General features: G+C 37.6%; 1 protein-coding gene across 5 annotated transcripts in view; it reads left to right on the forward strand.

Moving 5' to 3' along the window:
• The window catches only part of PCGF5 (polycomb group ring finger 5), a 95,918-nt gene extending 82,110 nt beyond the window's left edge, over nucleotides 1–13,808 (forward strand). For 4 of the 5 annotated variants that reach the window (XM_032768782.2, XM_075072690.1, XM_032768781.2 and 1 more), the window contains one exon: nucleotides 1,335–13,808. In XM_032768782.2, the coding sequence (XP_032624673.1) occupies nucleotides 1,335–1,382 (48 nt within the window). In that variant the 3' untranslated portion in view covers nucleotides 1,383–13,808. Of the gene's footprint in view, nucleotides 1–187; nucleotides 242–1,334 lie in introns of those variants that run through there. The other variant, XM_032768783.2, reaches the window with a different exon arrangement.
• The last annotated feature ends 3,446 nt before the right edge of the window (nucleotides 13,809–17,254 follow it).

The following is a 17,254-nucleotide window of genomic DNA, read 5'->3' on the forward strand; positions in this document are numbered from 1 at the left end:
GTTAAATGGGATGGTTTCCATTTTTCTCAGGTAGTAATCATGTCCTGGACTAAATAATCTGATATTGAGTTTATTTGAGCATATAGTTATTACTTATAACTAGAACTCACTTAAGGTGCTTTCTGTCTTCTCACCCAAATACCCTTGCTGCTATGAATACCTTTGCTCTAATTGTCTGATTTTTCAGAATTCCACATCTACAAGCCCACAACAATTGTGAGCTCTCCAGTTTCTGACCCTTTTTCTACCATAGTTAGAAAAATTCATTAACTTCTTGCATAAGTCTTGAATGCAATGGTTATTCTTTTTTTGGTCTCTGAGATTCATCTATTGTATTTGAAGAGTTAAAAAAGAAGGCAATATTTTTGTTGCTAATGTTAATTTTGTAAAACCTCTCAGTAATTCCACCCACCTAATTTAAGAAGTCTGCATCTCAACTGTGGTCCCTTCTGCCATTGATGTCAGAGGCTATTTGAACCCCATGCTGACATAATAGAGCATTCCTGATTTTGTGTTAGAGAAGCTCCAACACCACAGTAAAGTTATGTGGAGAAAACATCAGACTTTGACTGAAAAAATATATATTATATAAATGGAACTTTCAGCAGCAAGTGACCACAAGTTCCACTTTCCTTCCCTAATCACAGTGCTCCTCAATTTATGTATCCAAATGGATGTGTTGCATTTTTGTGAATGCAAGATTGAGAGCCATTGAAAATGCAGCCGTGAATGAATATGAAGATAAGGAAATTATTTTCAGGAGATTTCAGTCCTCCTTTCTCATGAAATCAAGTGACTCTGGTTGACTTGACTTTCAAAAGAGTTGAGTAGCTGCAGCTTGCATTGTTTAGTACTGTTTATAATGGGAGCTGTTGGCTCTCTGTACTTCTGAAATACCAGGCAAAGTATATCATCTTAGAATTGATTGGATCAATATATGAGATAAAAACATCTTATGAATGTTTTTGTCAAGAATACCTGAATTATTTCTAGGATCACACAAGTGTGGTTCCAGTATGTCATATGTACAATGTAAGTTATATAGCATATGTATTGTGTATGGATGATATAATTATAATCTGACTCCTGAACTCATCGTGGTATAAGAGACTTTTTATTATATTTTTGAAATCTGGTTATGGATGTAAATTTTATTGAAATGTAGAAAACTATATTAGTCTAATGTTAACCCTAGAGGTAAGTTTTTAACTTTCCTTATGGTACGGTTTAAGTATATCTTGTTTGTATTTCATATAAACCATGCCTTCATGTTATCCTTGTTTGTCTTTTTTTGTTTGTTTGTTGTTGTGTCCTTCTTTTGTTTTTGTTTCTAGTCTTACCCTATGGTACTGCAGTATCGACCCAGAATTGACTTTGGTTAGACCAAAGGGCCGGATCCTACTGAGATGAATCCTGCACTATTTGTTACCCATCGACAGATTGCACAATGAATGGATGTGCCTGGATTAAGGGGACACAACCAGATTTTCAGCATGCAAATAAGGACATTGTCTTTCTTAAAATTGTCAATTGCATCTTTGTTGTTTCTATTAGAGCAAGCCAAGTGCCATTCTGCTACTGAAATGTGCATAAGATATTTGTGGTATCTTAAAAGTGTGCTGCAAGTCATAGCCAAAATCATGACGTGTATAGTCAAGATTCAGAAACTACAGAACATTTTGCCTGCCTGTTAGAAGAGTTTTCTAGTCCTAATGTTGATTACACTAGCAAAATGGCAGAATGCTCATTCCATGTGGTGTTGCAATTGTCACATATTTACTATTTTACTGATTATTGTTGTATAAATGATAGAGAACTGTACAAAAAGTTATGGATTATACCTTGAAAATATTTTGTATAGAAAATATATTTAGAACAGTGGTGATTGTGCCACTACATTTTTCCTGTTAAGTTTCCATGCGTCCAGGTATAGCTCGCCCATGAGTGTGCAACAGTCCTTTTGCAACGAATGAAGATTATCCTTACAACATTAGAACATAGTAATTCAACTAAGCCATTTTAAATTGTCTAAATAGATTCTACCAATATCACCTAAGAGCACCATAGCCCTTGTGAGTGCAGAATTGTCTGACTTGCCTAAAGATTGGAATTTGATATACAACTATTTAGGATAATGGCAGCTGGTCAAATTACATTTCTTTTAATAAAGTCAGTGTAAAAGTGAGGTTAAAATCATTTAAATGTCTAATGAAAAAGCAGAAATTCCTGTCTCAAATTACACAATATAGCAAACATTTATATATCTTTTGTCACTCTGTTGCCATTCACATTAAGGATTTATTTTTAAGATTGGGTTTAGATGTGTCCAAGTGTGGCATATAATAGAGTAAAATAATACAAACTAACATATTTCAAAATACATAGCTTTAATGGCTTTAAATTTCTGTTAAGTTTATCTGGAGTTCAGAAGCTATTGCACATTAACTTAATAAGTTATTGTCGCATCCTAATGCTAGTTCCATAAAACTGGAGATAATGCAGTATAGTAGATAAGCAGTCTGATGAAAATAATAGGCTGCTCAAGATAATTTTTTTCTCAGACCTGGTAGTGGTGAGAGAAAAAAGTGATTTTTTTTTTTTTTTTTTTTTGCCTTAGGTATCACAAATATGGTTCTAGTGAAGAAAATTGTATTAAGGTTTCTGGTAACATTGTAGGGAGCATTATATTTCATGCATATTCTGTAGTCTTCCATTGTCTTTGCTCAGTTTACAAGTCAGAGTGGGTTTTTTATTTCAAACTCTGCAAAGATACTTACAGTTCAATACTTGGTATAATTTCTACTTAATGCACAGCTACCAGCACTCCTACTTACTTTTATATGACTTTATGTATTCAACAAAAAGGAAACAAATTGACTCTCAGAAGCTACTATAGAATGAACTAGTCGTGCTTAGAAAATCAAATAAAAAACCTAAATAAAAAAAAAAAGGATCAAAGCATAAAAGATAGATGATGGGAAATATCTCCTATTAAAGTTTGGTGGCAGTACAATTTATATGTGTAGGCCATGCAAACAAACATGCATTACAGGTGAAAAGCTGGCCCCTGAAGTCCATGGGAGTTTTGCCATTGACTTTAGTGAGAACAGGATTTCATCCTATTTGTAAACACTGAGTCAGATCCTACCTTTGTGTTCCAAAAGCCAGGTAACAAGGGGAAGTAGAGACATTGCCCATAGCATTCTGTTAAGGAATCCTGCCATTGCAGATGAAGATTGCATATAATGTGCTGACACAGGGTGCCATGCTCTGATACTCCCTTCTGCAGGCACAGTGTGCTGACTGATATTGGGGCTAGCTGGGCCATACTGGTGATAGGAACAGATGCACTTGCTGGTTGCAAAGGCTAGTCTCCTCTTGCCCTCCCAGTCCGTGGCACGCTCATTAGCAGGTTTGACTGCTCCATGTCTGTAGACCCCAGCTCCTACACAGAGCCTTAACAAATGCAATGGTGCTCTTCACAGACACAGAGGTCTACCCACATGGATCAGATTGCAGGAGTGGGAAGCAAATTTTTATTGCATATCCATATTATTTGCATCATACTAAATTCCTTTATAAAGAAGCAATACGATGTTGTTTCTAAATATTTACATGTATGTACAAATGACACCTTACAATTTTTATATCCTTCACATCATAGAAGTGTTTTTATGCTAGGAGTATTTTCAAGGTGGCGTCACATTAAAACGAAAGGTTTGTTTCAAAGCTTTTGGTTTCAGTTTGTCGTAAAATTTAATAGCAATATTTCAAGTTTAATTTTTAATTGTTTCGGGAGACACAATGTATTTCTTTAGTTGCATATTTGCTGGTTTGGTACATTTGGTCTGGGTGTTTTAAACAAACAGAAGGACAGCACAGAATTTGTTTGCAGTGTTGTTGTAGCCATGTAGTCCCAGGATAGTTGAGAGACAAGGTAGATGAGGTAATATTTATTGGACCAACTTCTGTTGATGAAAGACAAGCTTTCAAGCTCACAGAGCTCTTCTTCAGGTCTGAAAAAAGTACATAGAGTGTCACAGTTAAATACAGGATGGAACAAATTGCTAAACGTAAGGAGTTAACGCGTTGCAAGAGACCATTCAAGTCATGAAGTGAGCAGTTAACACCTCTGCAGTCATGGGACAAAGGAGGGTTAGTGGGGCACAGATGGTTATAATGAGACATAAATCCAGTGTCTTTATTGAGTCCATGATTTTTAATGTCTAGCAGAGTTGTGAATTTTTTCCAGCTTTTGAAGGTGTTATGCAGACTTCCTTTGAGGATGAGCATAGGTCAGATATGGAGTGATTGCTTTGTGAAAGATATTTGGCCATGGATGATAGGGTGTTCTTTTGTCTTTTATCAGTTTTCTGTGTGAGTTCATTTGAGAGTGTAGTGATTGTCTGGTTTCACCCACAGTTGTTATTGGGGCATTTAGTGTATTGGATGAGGTACACCACATATTGTGTTAAGCATGTGTAGGACCCATGGATCTTGAATGGTGTATTGTGGAAGATATTGATCATCACAGAAGTGGAGATATGTTGGCCAGGTTTTGCATCTGTTGTTCTGGCAGGGTCCGGTGCCACTTTGAGTTGGTGTGTCCTGGTCTGTGGGGAGCTTGCTTCTGATGATGACCTTGGTAAGGTTGGAAGGCTGTTTGTAGGCCAGAAGAGGGGGTTCAGAAAAGATTTCTTTCAGTATGTGGTCCCCGTCGAGTATGGGTTATAATTATTTAATGATTCCCTATATGGGTTCCAATGTGGAAACACCATATTACCTGTAGGTAAACATTTTTCACAAATATGTTTCCCACTTCATTTTGAATGATCTCTTGAAATGTGTTAACTTCTTATGTTTAACAGTCTGTTCCATCTTGTACTTAGCTGTGACAATCTGAGTATCTTTCCCAGATCCAAAGAAGAGCTCTGTGAGCTTGAAAGCTTGTCTTTCATCAACAGAAGTTGGTTCAATATAAGATGTTCCCTCACCTACCTTGTCTAACACAAAATTTATCACTTGGAGCCCATTCTTAAGGGTATGACAGACAGAATTTTGCACCCAACCAACAAATTCACATTGGATTTAGCACAGCCACAGAAAATTCTTTTTACTATATTAGGAGGGCCCATGAGTGACAATGAATAGAGGTTTGAATGTTTCATAAGATTTTCTGCATTCTCAGTTCAGGAAGCCAAAAATTTGTCTTGCTGAGAATTGACAACTATGTTATTTCATGGTTTGCTTGTTTTTTAAATCCAGCTCAGAACTGGATTAGGGAAGTCAAAACTTCTTCACTGTAAGTACAAAAACTAAGGACAGATACGTTTTCAATGTACTCTGTTGAGTATCCTGTCTTTCAGTGCTTTTATAAACATACGATCTAGCTACCTACCATTATGAATTTCTGATATGATAGCGTAGTGCCTGCTTGTGGTTTGGTTTGAATGCTTGTCCTAGGGTTAGATGCCAGCCAAATTGATACCTGTGTGGGCAGCTTGCATAACACAAGTGCTGTCTCTCCTGCAGTAAATTCCTCTTTCCTTATACTGCATAGATGTAGCATGTCTACAGATATGTATGTGTGATTATCTCTGTTGATACATTGTGCCAATTAAAAATATGAAAAGTGTAATAGTCAAGTGCATGTACAGACACTTGAGTGCCAAAGTCAAATTATAATGCAGTGGGAACATGGGTTTTCAATGAAAATCACACTGTGTCCCCAAATAAAAGAGGACACTACTATGTATAGGCATGCTTGATGTGGACATTTCAATAGCACATCTTGTCTCACCACTGCATAAAGTCAATCAGGAAGGAAGAAAATAGCTGAGCCCTCGGTAGTTTATTCTGAAATTATCCATATTGTTGGCACCCAATTGCAACGGGGGGTGGTCAGACCTAAAATGAGACACTTTCCCTAATTGTACAACCTTTAACTCAGTCGCACAAGTTTAGTTTTTTTCCTAAAATGAGAGCCCAGAAGTTACATCCATCTCCTTCCCCTAGTTAGCCCATTAATAGAAGTCAAATGTAATGCCTTTGTTAGACTAAAAATCTGTAGGCAGTATATAGCCTCTAACATACTGGAAATTAAGAGTTTACAGAATGGGATCTCATAAGATCTCAAAAGCATATATAATACAAATCTATTAGATTAGCATGAAATGTGCATTACATTGTGTACTATTAAACTACCTTGACTAAGGCCCCAATCCTGCAAACACATGAGTAATTCTTATTTGTCTGAATAGCCCCCACTGTAGTCACTGGAATTCATCACTGCAGTAAAGATTATTCAAATAAATGTTTTTGGAATCAGACCCTAACCTATGGTGTGCTCAGATAGGAAACAATGTGCAACAAAAATGTAACTATATTCTTCTTTTTAATGACATTTTATATTGTAAATTATTTTGACTGTTCTGGTTTTACTGAAAATGTTATTTAAAGGAAAATGGTGGATTACTAATATAGAATATCTTTTAGACCCACTTTATACATTTTAAATGAGAATATTTTTCTGTGTATTATAAATGGTCTCAATGTTTTCAGTAATAGTATTTCTTAATAGAACTATACATAGAAGAACCTTCCTTCAAGTGAAACAAACTGACATCAAAGAAATATTTTCTGTTAATTAAGCAGTTTAAATAAGGGCAAATACAGTATCTCACATACTAGAAACTATTTTAAAAGGATGTCTTATGTTGAGTCAATTTTATTTTCCCCTAAGCAATAATCTTGAATTCTGGATCCTTATCTTTTCCACTAGTCTGAAATATTTTGGCTGTACTTCTCTTGCAAATTCCAGAGGCAACTCAGACTTGTCGATAAGGGTTTACGGGTTTGGTCACACTCCTTTAGGACTTAAATTCATTTTCTGCAGCACAGAGTGGTAGACAGGGCTCCCATTTTATCCATTGCAATCCTAGCTGTTAAAGCTGATTTTGTGACAGCAGCAACCAAAATCTTTTGCTCTCTAGTCTCCCATAGTTAACCAAAATTTGTAGAGCTTTTCTCTCTAAATGAGACCACCCACTGAGCTCTTTTGCGCTATTTGTTTTCCATTTCCTTATCACCACAGAGGTCAAGAGGCAATCTATTTGCCATAAGGTCTGAGGAGCCACAGAAGGGCATTCCATGGAGTTGCAGCAAAACCACAAAAGCTAATTCAGCCAGACACTAACGGCTTGTGTACACAAACTTTTAATTCCCCGTAAACTGCAGTGTGAATATACCATAGACCAGCCTGCTCTCAATCCTGCTGACAAGTATTAAAAGTTCATTAGTACCCTTTCATCTAGTTCATTAAAGAACTGTTAATCCACATCAGTTAGTCCATGGCAAAATAAAGTGGGGTAGATTCATGTCCCAGCTTGCCACAAACTAGAAAAGCCCTAATTGGTTTAAGTCCTAGACAGCATAGTTATTTAGTGCCAATTCTCTGAGTTTCAAAACACACCGACAGAATCCTATCTGGAGAAAAGCTTGATACAGTGCTAGCCAATTACATGGACTAGCCATAGTGTTCGTTCCCAGTCCTTTTATTCCTATCCACAAGGGGGTAAGAACATCAGTAGAAAGCCTAAACCAGGAAATGAGTCCAACTCCTCTTTCCAGCTCATTCAGTTTGAGTACAACAGTTTGCAGTCAAGTAGGCCTATGAAGCAGGATATTCCCTTTTCGAGATATCTCGTTCTAATTGATTTCCGACAGGTAAGTTCAGAACCAAGTGAAGCAGAGATGCATCCTGGAGTTTCAGACTCATCCACACCTCTTTTTCATCCATCTTACAAGACAACTAGAAACATCAGATAATCCTGAAGGAGATCAGACCTGAAGGAGAATATCCTAGTTCAGTCAGACAGTCACCTGGAGTGAGAAGCAATAGAACTTGTCCCTCAAATGTTCGAGATGCTGCTTCATATTCTTCAGAGTAAGAAAAAGATGAAGCGAGACCAAATGGTCTTAGACAAAGAAAATGAACAGACTGACAAAATAGAAAATATTCAGATAGGAGAATTTTCTGAAGCCATCTCAAAGTATCATTCACCTAGGAGTTGAATGCAGTCTTACCAACATAGGAAAGGTTCAACATGGCCCACTCACTGATCTCTTAAGATGTGTGTACTTGCAGCCCCTTGGTCTTCTGGCCTTGTACATAGAGATTACGCCCTAGACAAGACTGCATATGGTTTCAAGGATTTCTCTTATGAGCCTGGAACTGTCACAACAAGAGATGCATAGGAAATCAGATACTATCCAGAGTATTTAAATGCCTCATTTGGTGGTGAAGGGAAGCCCATATGATAGTAGCAACTTCTTTCTGCAGTCCAGATCCCAAAATCCAGACCACTGGTATCAGCCTTTCAGAATGGGGAACACACCTGGAGCACCACAATAAACAAAGTAAAAAAAGTTCCAGAGCATCAGTTTCCTAGATTTGGGAGCTTTCAGGTTGGTTCTTTGAGACTTCTGTGCTTGCCTTAGGGAAGGAGCATGTTCTAGTTCGTTCATGACCATGACGCATATAAATTGATGTGAGGACATGAGAAGTTCAAGTCTAAATGCCAAAGTAATGCAAATTCTCTCCTGAGAGTAAACTCATCTATTTTCCAATAAAGCAAGCCACATAGGAGCTGTCCACAATGCTACAAGCTTTCACAATCCAGCCCTTTGAATCAATGATATATAATTTCCTGTATTTCCTTACAATAAGGTTATGTGTCATGTCAACCAGAAGAGTTTTAGAAAATATTGCTTTTAGAAGACAGAAAGCCTTACTACATCTTCCAGGAGGACAAGATAAAGCTCCTTCTACTCTAGAGACATTCATAAACAAAGTTGATCCATCAGTACTTCACGGGAGATCATTCATTCATTTTTTCCAATACCTCACACTTGGAGAGGACAAAAGTGCGGCATATTCTACATGTGGGAAGAACAGTGAAACTTTACTTTAGTAGAACCGATCAATTCAGAAAAATATTGATTGTTTTGCTTTTGCCTGTAATGCCTGGGCTAAGCCAGCTAAATCCTCCATAGCCAGGCGGATTTAGTCCTGCTTCACCAAAGCATATTCAGCTGTAGACAGACTGATTCTAGAAGGGATCAGAGCCTACTTAACACGTTCCACAATGGCTTTCAGGGCAGAAAGAGCTTGAGCCACCACAGAGGAAATCTGAATAGTTTCTACCTGGTCATCTATCGACATTTCCGTAAAACACTATTGGCTAGATCTTCACTTCTCAACTGAAGCATCCTTCTGTGGGAATGTGCTCCAAACAGTGAACCCAGAATAAATTAACGCTACTAATTTTAGAGAAGGGGAACATTTTTCTTGTCTTACTCATCTTTACTTACCAGCTAATTTTTTCCTTACTGCGGACTACATCCCAAATGTCTCAGATGGACCCGGGGGAGAGGTCAGGATCTTTCAGGTGGGATTTCTAAGTAGGGTTTCCTTTGACACAAGACATTCTGCTGGTGTCTTTACAATGGTCACCTCTGAATCCAGTCATTACCATTAAGAAGTTTGTTTCCTTTACTAATAAGGAATTTAATGTTTCTATACAACTCTGGAAACACTTCAAGAGTGGTAGTAGGGGTGTGGAAAAGCCGGTAGACCTGAGCTGCCTCTTGTATTTGTGGAAAGAGAGGTACAGCCCTTATGTTTCAGACTGCAGGAGAGGCCAGTCCCATAAGATAAAGATTCCATGATTATATTAACGAACCAAAGAGAGGCATTAGATTGAATCTGCATATTGCTATGATGTATATACTTTTTCTTACAGTAAACTTTATATATATAATAATTTTTTCTAGTAGATACTTTTAAAGGGGGCTTAATATGTGACACATAAAAGGATGGATGTGATGAACATAAGCAGTTTGCTATTTTTTTTCCACTTAACGTGATGAGAAGCAGGCAGGGTTCGGATTAAGAGAAAATGGTGTAGTATATAAAATTCTTACAAGGGTAAAACATTTTTGTGCTGCTGGGTATAGTCTAAGTTTTCTATTGCAAACAAAGGTGAAGCAAAGATGTTTACTGTCAAAGTGAGATGCATTTATTCTGTGGTGATATTCTGGTCCCATAACTGTGTTTTGTATTCTACCATGTGATTAGCAATGTAGATGTTGCCGGTGTGTCTGAGGGATTTTGGTGCAGTATAATCAGAGTTGCTCACTGTACTTTTTTACTGGAAAACTGAATTCTGATTGACTTAAATTACTCGGTGCATCTGCCTATCAGACATTTAATTTATTCATAAAGTTTTTTTTTTAAAAAATGCTATATTTTTATGACTTATTTGCTTGCCTAACAGTTGTAAGGGACTTTTTAATACCAAAGGTCAGCCATTCAGAAACTGACTTGGAATAAAGCATTGTCATTTTCCGTTGAGGAGTGCAGTGGACATCTAGTTAGTCAAGTGTAGTGCATCTGGTATCAAACAAACATATGTTACTGGTGGTAGCTGTTTATTGCCAAATTAAAGTTTGGCATACTTGTCAGTTTTTGAATAACAATAAATTATGGAAATTAGCGTAAGAATTGAATTTACCGATCATTGGTAGAAAGAATAGCCCCTTTTAGGTCATGGGTAATGTCTGTTAACAAAAAGACGCATAAAGGTTTGCATTACTGATATCTGTGCTATACCTGGCCTGTGAACTAATAAAATACTTCGGTGCGCTGTCAATCTCATAAACCTTCTGAAGCACAAAATATTCACGAAGATACTTTTGGATTTTCTAGATGTAGCTTAGTGAATTTTTGGAGGGTAAAAAGGACAGACTTGGAGGATCATGCAAAGATGTTAAACTACATTTTACAGATTTTATAGCTATTTTTTTAGCAAATGGCATTGCTTTCAGTAACGTCAGACTATTGATTAGCAAAAATATCAGGGTGATTTTATGTATTGTGCAGTAAAAATAAAAAATTAGATAAATCTCTTGCATTTCTTTTCCAGGATAGTCCTGAACTAGATTGGAAAAAAAACAGAACAATTATTTAAAGAGAGATTTAAATCTGTCACTTAAAAAATTACAGTAGCTCTTTTTTTTTTTCCCTGGCGTAGAAACTTCCTGGAATAAACATTAAGCAATGCATAATTTTGTAACTATTTTCCCAAATGCAAACTCAAAAATATTTTGCATTTTAAAAAAATCAATGCAAAGTCTGATTTGTTAGATGTTCCAGGCTACTGAATAGTCTGTATAGAGTACTCTAAATGGCATTTTTTTGGATGGGGGCCTAAGTGTCCTTATATAAGCTGTGATCCAAGTAAAGATAAGAAAGGAGCTTGTGGTGGGCAGTAATTCTTCCTTGCATCTGGTCAGTGGCTATCAGTTTTTAATACAACAGTCCTCACAATACTTAGAGATCATAGAACATATTGTAATGTTATATTGCTAATTTTCTTTTAAAATATAAAGTATTTTAAGCTTTTTGTCAAAAATGGTAACACCCTATTACAAATAAACCTTTTTGTGGTTGTAAAATTTAGCTTATAAATCATTCAAATTGAAGTGAAAAAAAAAAAAACCAGGTCATTGTTAATGACTTAGTCTATCCTACTACTAAGAATATATGTATTTTTATAAAGGAAAAGCACTTGTAGATATTTAATCAGACCAGTATCTATGTTTATGTTTTGAAAAAACAAAAAGCTGCTTAGAGAATCACTTAAATATTTTTATTTTCGTGCTCAAATGCATTCTCAGTTGATATATGGAATGTTTATTCTGTATAAAGCTGTATAGTTGTTACAGCTGGGCTAAATGCATTTTATACCTGGACTTAGCCAAGTATGTCTGACCATGCTACAAAAAGTGTGTACGTTATCAACAATTTGATTGCATAACATGTAATGACGGTGCTGTTTTTTCATTTTTGACATTAGTTTCTTCCTACCTTATAACATTCCTACTTTATTGTATTTGTTGTGATACAGCAAATTTCATTGTGAGGGTCACATTCCAATGGATGTTTTAAGGTACTGTATACAATATTTACATAGTCCATTTACAGTTTATGCAGTCTGTAAAATTGTCTAAAATTACGACAGATTTGCTAGACATCAGTATTTAATAGCAAATTCACCACTGAATGAAAATGACATACCAGATATGTGAAGCGAATAGTATTTTCCTAGTGCAGTGGGACATATCTGATACTCAATATTTTTTAATTTTAGGAAACTGCTGCTGAAACATATGCATGTTACAACTGCACCTTTTGAGTTACTAGTACATAGTCATTTGTACCAACCATACTTTTAAACTACTTTTTTGAAAACATAAAAAAACACATTAAATGACATTGGGACTTAATCTCACGGAACCATGGACACTGAAATAGTGAAATTGAAATGATGGCTGAAATGCCATTCTTACCCCATTTTTTGTGCCAGCTTGTACTGTAGTCTGTCCAACATCTAAAAGAACCCAGCAACACACACACTATTCCAAATTAATTCTACCAGATCACTGTTAAAGACAGACAGACAGATTCTGATCTCAGTTCCACACGTGTAAACCCACCATCTTCACACAATGGGACTCTGCATGGGTCCACACTAACAGATCCTGAGGCTGGGTCAGAGCTCTAGATTTAACTTTAATGGTGTTTCTTTACTTTTACATTCATGTAACTGTGATTTGAATATGGCCAAGAGTCCCTTACATTTGTGGGGTCTTTCATATCTCTAACATTAGTCACACTTAATCTTTTGTGTTAGTTATCCATAAGTTTTTTAAAGTTTTGTAACTATAAGCCCAGGAGAACACACTAAATTACAGTATTACAATCCTAAATGTGTATAAATGTTTACATAATTAAATAGAGGATTTTATTCAATAGACTGCAAATACTTGGTAAAACTATTGCCATATTAATACACTTACGCTTTCCTTACGTTCCTAAAGTAGTCAGTATTTTTAAACCATCTTACAATTTGAATTATTTTACTTTTTAAATATCTTGTTAAGTAGCTGCTAATAGTATGTCCATGTTAAATCAGTAGGGGCTCAACATCTCATTGTGAACAAAGTAGCATTTTAGAATCTCAAACCAGTTTGAGTTATAAATGGAATGTTAAAAGTATATAAAACAAGTACTGTAGTTTCCTCCAGCTCTGCCAAAGGTCACTCTGGAATATCCTTTTCAGCTGAGTTATAACCCTTTTAAAAAATAGAGGGTTGTTCTGAAAAAGGATGATAAACCTGTAACTACATTAGAACTAGTGAACACTTCTATAATTAGTTACTGAGTTGGTACTAGACTTCATTTGGCAGAATCTGTGTTGTATTTTGATGCAGAGTGAAGTGAGTTTGTTTGGAGTTATATCTACGTTTGTAAAGAGGGTAAATTGTAGTACAATAACTCATGCAAACTCTGTAAATGGACATTTTAAGAAATATATTTGATATGTAACAGTTTCTTATTGTCACCATATGTATGCTTCAGTACTAGTGATGTTAAATTGAGTGTTTCATGTTAATGTCAAGAATATCCACGGCACCTTCATTACTGCTATAGTAAGTTACAATTGTCTTTGGTCCATATGCTGCAAGATGCCTCTGGCCCAGCTGAATTAATCCTATGAAAAATCTAGATGAGCAAGAAGTATAACTAATCTGCTTACTAGCACTGAATTGCTCCTTTCTGAAAGCAATAAATATATTCATGTTGTAACATCTGTTGTGAAGCCTACAAATACAAGTTGTTTTGTTGCATTTTGTTTTCTATATAATTTATTTTGTGCAATAAAAAGTTTCTCTGGTTTCTCTGACTTTTCTCTAGATTGTAAAAATATTTGAATTCACATTTCCTAATTTCAAATCTAGTCATGCAGGCTTTGTAGACCAATTAAATTGCAGGTGCCTTGCTTCAAGGAGTCTCTTGTTGCGACACTTGACCTAACTCTCAGTCCTATATGATGCTTAGTGCCTCCTAGAGGCGTGGAGTGTCCTGGTCATAGATGGCATTCAGCTAACCACGGGGTCAGGCTTTAAATTAAATATATCACAAGAGTTGACCTAAACAAGGGGAGAAGAGAGAGGACATGACAGTGTTAGACTGATAAAAGATCAGGACTTTTAGTAATCAATTAATGTAGTATTAAAATGTATGAAGAGTGTCTAGAAGTGAAAACTTTAGTCAGAATGTAACTTTGTAAAAATCTACTTTTAAAGTTATTTAATACCAGTGCTCAAAACCAATTGGAAATGGAATGCAAATTTTGCTAGATCAGTATGCACTTGTTTTATGTGGAAGATTGTTGAGTTAGTTACTACCAGCAACCACTTAACTGTAAGTATCCTACTGTATGTTAAACTTCCTCTAGATCAGTGTTTCTCAACCTTTTTGATACCAGGGACTGGCTTGCTGCCTTCCTAAACTGTATCAGGGAGATCTCAGGGACTGGTTGTTGAAAAACGCTGCTCTATATGAGATCATATGTACTTCCCTTGAATTTTTATGAAGTTTTAAAAAAGCTGTATGGAAGTTCAAGCATTACACTGCATTCTTCCCTACAGTAGAAGACAGAATGTGCAGTAACCATTAGAGCATAATTTCACCAATTATTTGCAGTATAAAGAAAAAAATCTTATGTCATATCCACACATCCTGATCTCAGAAAAGTGGCAAATAGGGCCTGAGGGATGAAACAATTAATAGGTGTTTTGGGTATTTTTACATGCTCCTAAATCTTAGTAGCTCCATATCATGTTTCAGATGGTGGAGTTCAAACCAGGTGTTGTCAACACACCTCCTCCTCACTTAATTTCTGTCAGGAATTTGCTTTAAAAGGTTAATCTCAAGAGTGCCACCTCTTCTACCCTTTAGGTGAAATAGGTCCCACTGTTCCAACTTATTTGATATGAGTTTGGTAGGAACATTTAAATCAATGTGTTTTGTATGTATAAGTCTAAAGTTAACATTTCTGAACAAAGAACCTAATGCTGATTTCTGGACACTCCTTAGAAGTTTTAGGTTCCATAATTACCATAGATAATCACGTGTTGTGCAGGGCCCTGCTACTATCTGTTTTGTGCTGTTGAAGAAGAAACTATCTACAGATGGAGTTCTCAACCTTTTTCTTTCTGAGGCCCCCAAATACGCTATAAAAACTCCACCACCTGTGCCACAATTGTTTTTCTGCATACAAAAGGGCTGCCGTTGGGAGTAGCAAGCAGGGCAATTCCCCAGGGCCCCATGCCACAGGGGCCTCCGCAAAGCTAAGTTGTTCAGGCTTTGGCTGCATTCAGGGCCCTGGGCTTCAGCCCCATGGGGTGGGGCTTTGGCTTTCTGCCCTGAGTCCCTGTGAGTCTGTCAGCCCTGCTTCATGGACCCCATGAAACCTGCTTGCAGCCCCCCAGGGGGACGTGGACCCTGGATTGAGAACTGCTGATCTACAGTACTTTATTTTTCTTAGACCAGCATTCTGAAATCTCCAAATCATACATCCATAACTCTGAATAAACTTCAAAATGCATATGAAATATTGTTTATTTAGATAATTTTAATGTGTTCCTGAGCCTCTTGGTGCAAGTCTAAATAAGTGAAAATTATATAGAACGGCTCAGCAACCTACGGCACACGTGCCAAAGGTGGCATGCGAGCCAATTTTAGATGGCACGTGGGGCAGGCTGAGCAGCTCAGCCCGCCACCACTCTGGGGTTCCCACTGCTGGCCCCTTGCCAGCCTGGGGGAAGGAACCCAAGGCCAGCTGCAGGTGCTGAGTGGGACCAGCAGTGGGACCCCGGCTGGCAGGAGCCGGTGGTGGAAACCCCAGAGTGGTGGCAGGGGGAGCGGCTCAGCCTGCTGCTGCTCTGGGGTCCCCACTGCTGGCCCTTTGCCAGCTGGGGTCCCACCGCTAGTCCCACTCAGCACCTGCTGCTGGCCTGGGGGAAGGAACCCCAGGCTGGCAGTGGGCTGTGACCCCAGCTGGCAGGAGCCGGTGGTGGAAACCCCAGAGTGGTGGCAGGGGGAGCGGCTCAGCCTGCTGCTGCTCTGGGGTCCCCACTGCTGGCCCTTTGCCAGCTGGGGTCCCACCGCTAGTCCCACTCAGCCCCTGCTGCTGACCTGGGTGAAGGAACCCCAAGCTGGCAGTGGCTGAAACCCCGGCTGACAGGAGCCGGTGGTTGAAACCCCAGAGTGGGGGTGAGCAGAGACGTTCAGCCCACTGCCAAAACCCCAGAGCTGGGTGGGCTGACCCCTCAACCCGCCACCACTTTGGGGTTCTAACTGCTGGTCCCTTGCCAGCCAGGTTCTCCCCACTGCTGCCCCACTCACCTTGCTTCCGGTTGGAGTTCCAGCGCAGGCCCCCTGCCAGACAGGGTCCAGGCCTCCGGCCCTGCTCAGCCCTATCAGCCGCCAGCTCCACTCACCTCAGCTGCTGATCTGGGGTTCCAGCCGGTTAACAACTGATCACTCAGAAGCCTGTGTGCAGTTTAAAGTATCCAAATACATGCCACCAGATACTGGAAAACTCATCAAGGAAAAGCAAGGGCAAGGATCACACTAAACTAATAAGATCTGCATTTTAATTTAAAATAAAGCTTCTGAAACATTTTGAAAACCTTGTTTACTTTACATATAATAGTTTGGATATATATTATAGACTTATAGAGAGACCTTCTAAAAATGGTAAAATGTATTACCAGCACGCGAAGCCTTAAATTAGAGTGTATACATAAAGACTCGGCACACCGCTGCTGAAAGGTTGCTAACCCCTGATATAGAAGTTCACATGTACCTTAAAATAGGACTTGGCTCTAATGATTTTTCGTTAACATCCAATCAGTAAGATCAATTAAATTAATAAGTCTTTCTGTTTTGATTTTATACTTTATTATGATATAGCCATGAGATGTAATGGTAAAACATTTGGGATGGAAATTTCAAAAGCGCTCAATTTTGCTCCTGTTTAAGTCATTGACAGTTTTACCATTAACTTTAATAGAAGCAGAAATAGACTAATAAATACTGAATGGTTTTGGAATACCTACCCTTAAAATACACAGTTATCTTAAATGTATTTTTAAAATCAGATTATATAGTGTGGAGGTGTGTTTTACCATACAATTCAGTATTTTACAGTCACATAAAATTTCCAAAGCAATCCTTTAAAATGTAACAGTACAACTCTAGCTTTTTCATCGTTACATTTAATTTCCCTTTGTGAAAGTAGAATGAATTATATTGTAAAAATAAGAATGGATTAAAGAAATG

The sequence above is a fragment of the Chelonoidis abingdonii genome, chromosome 15 (genome assembly GCF_003597395.2).
Source record: "Chelonoidis abingdonii isolate Lonesome George chromosome 15, CheloAbing_2.0, whole genome shotgun sequence".
Taxonomy (NCBI): domain Eukaryota; kingdom Metazoa; phylum Chordata; order Testudines; family Testudinidae; genus Chelonoidis; species Chelonoidis abingdonii.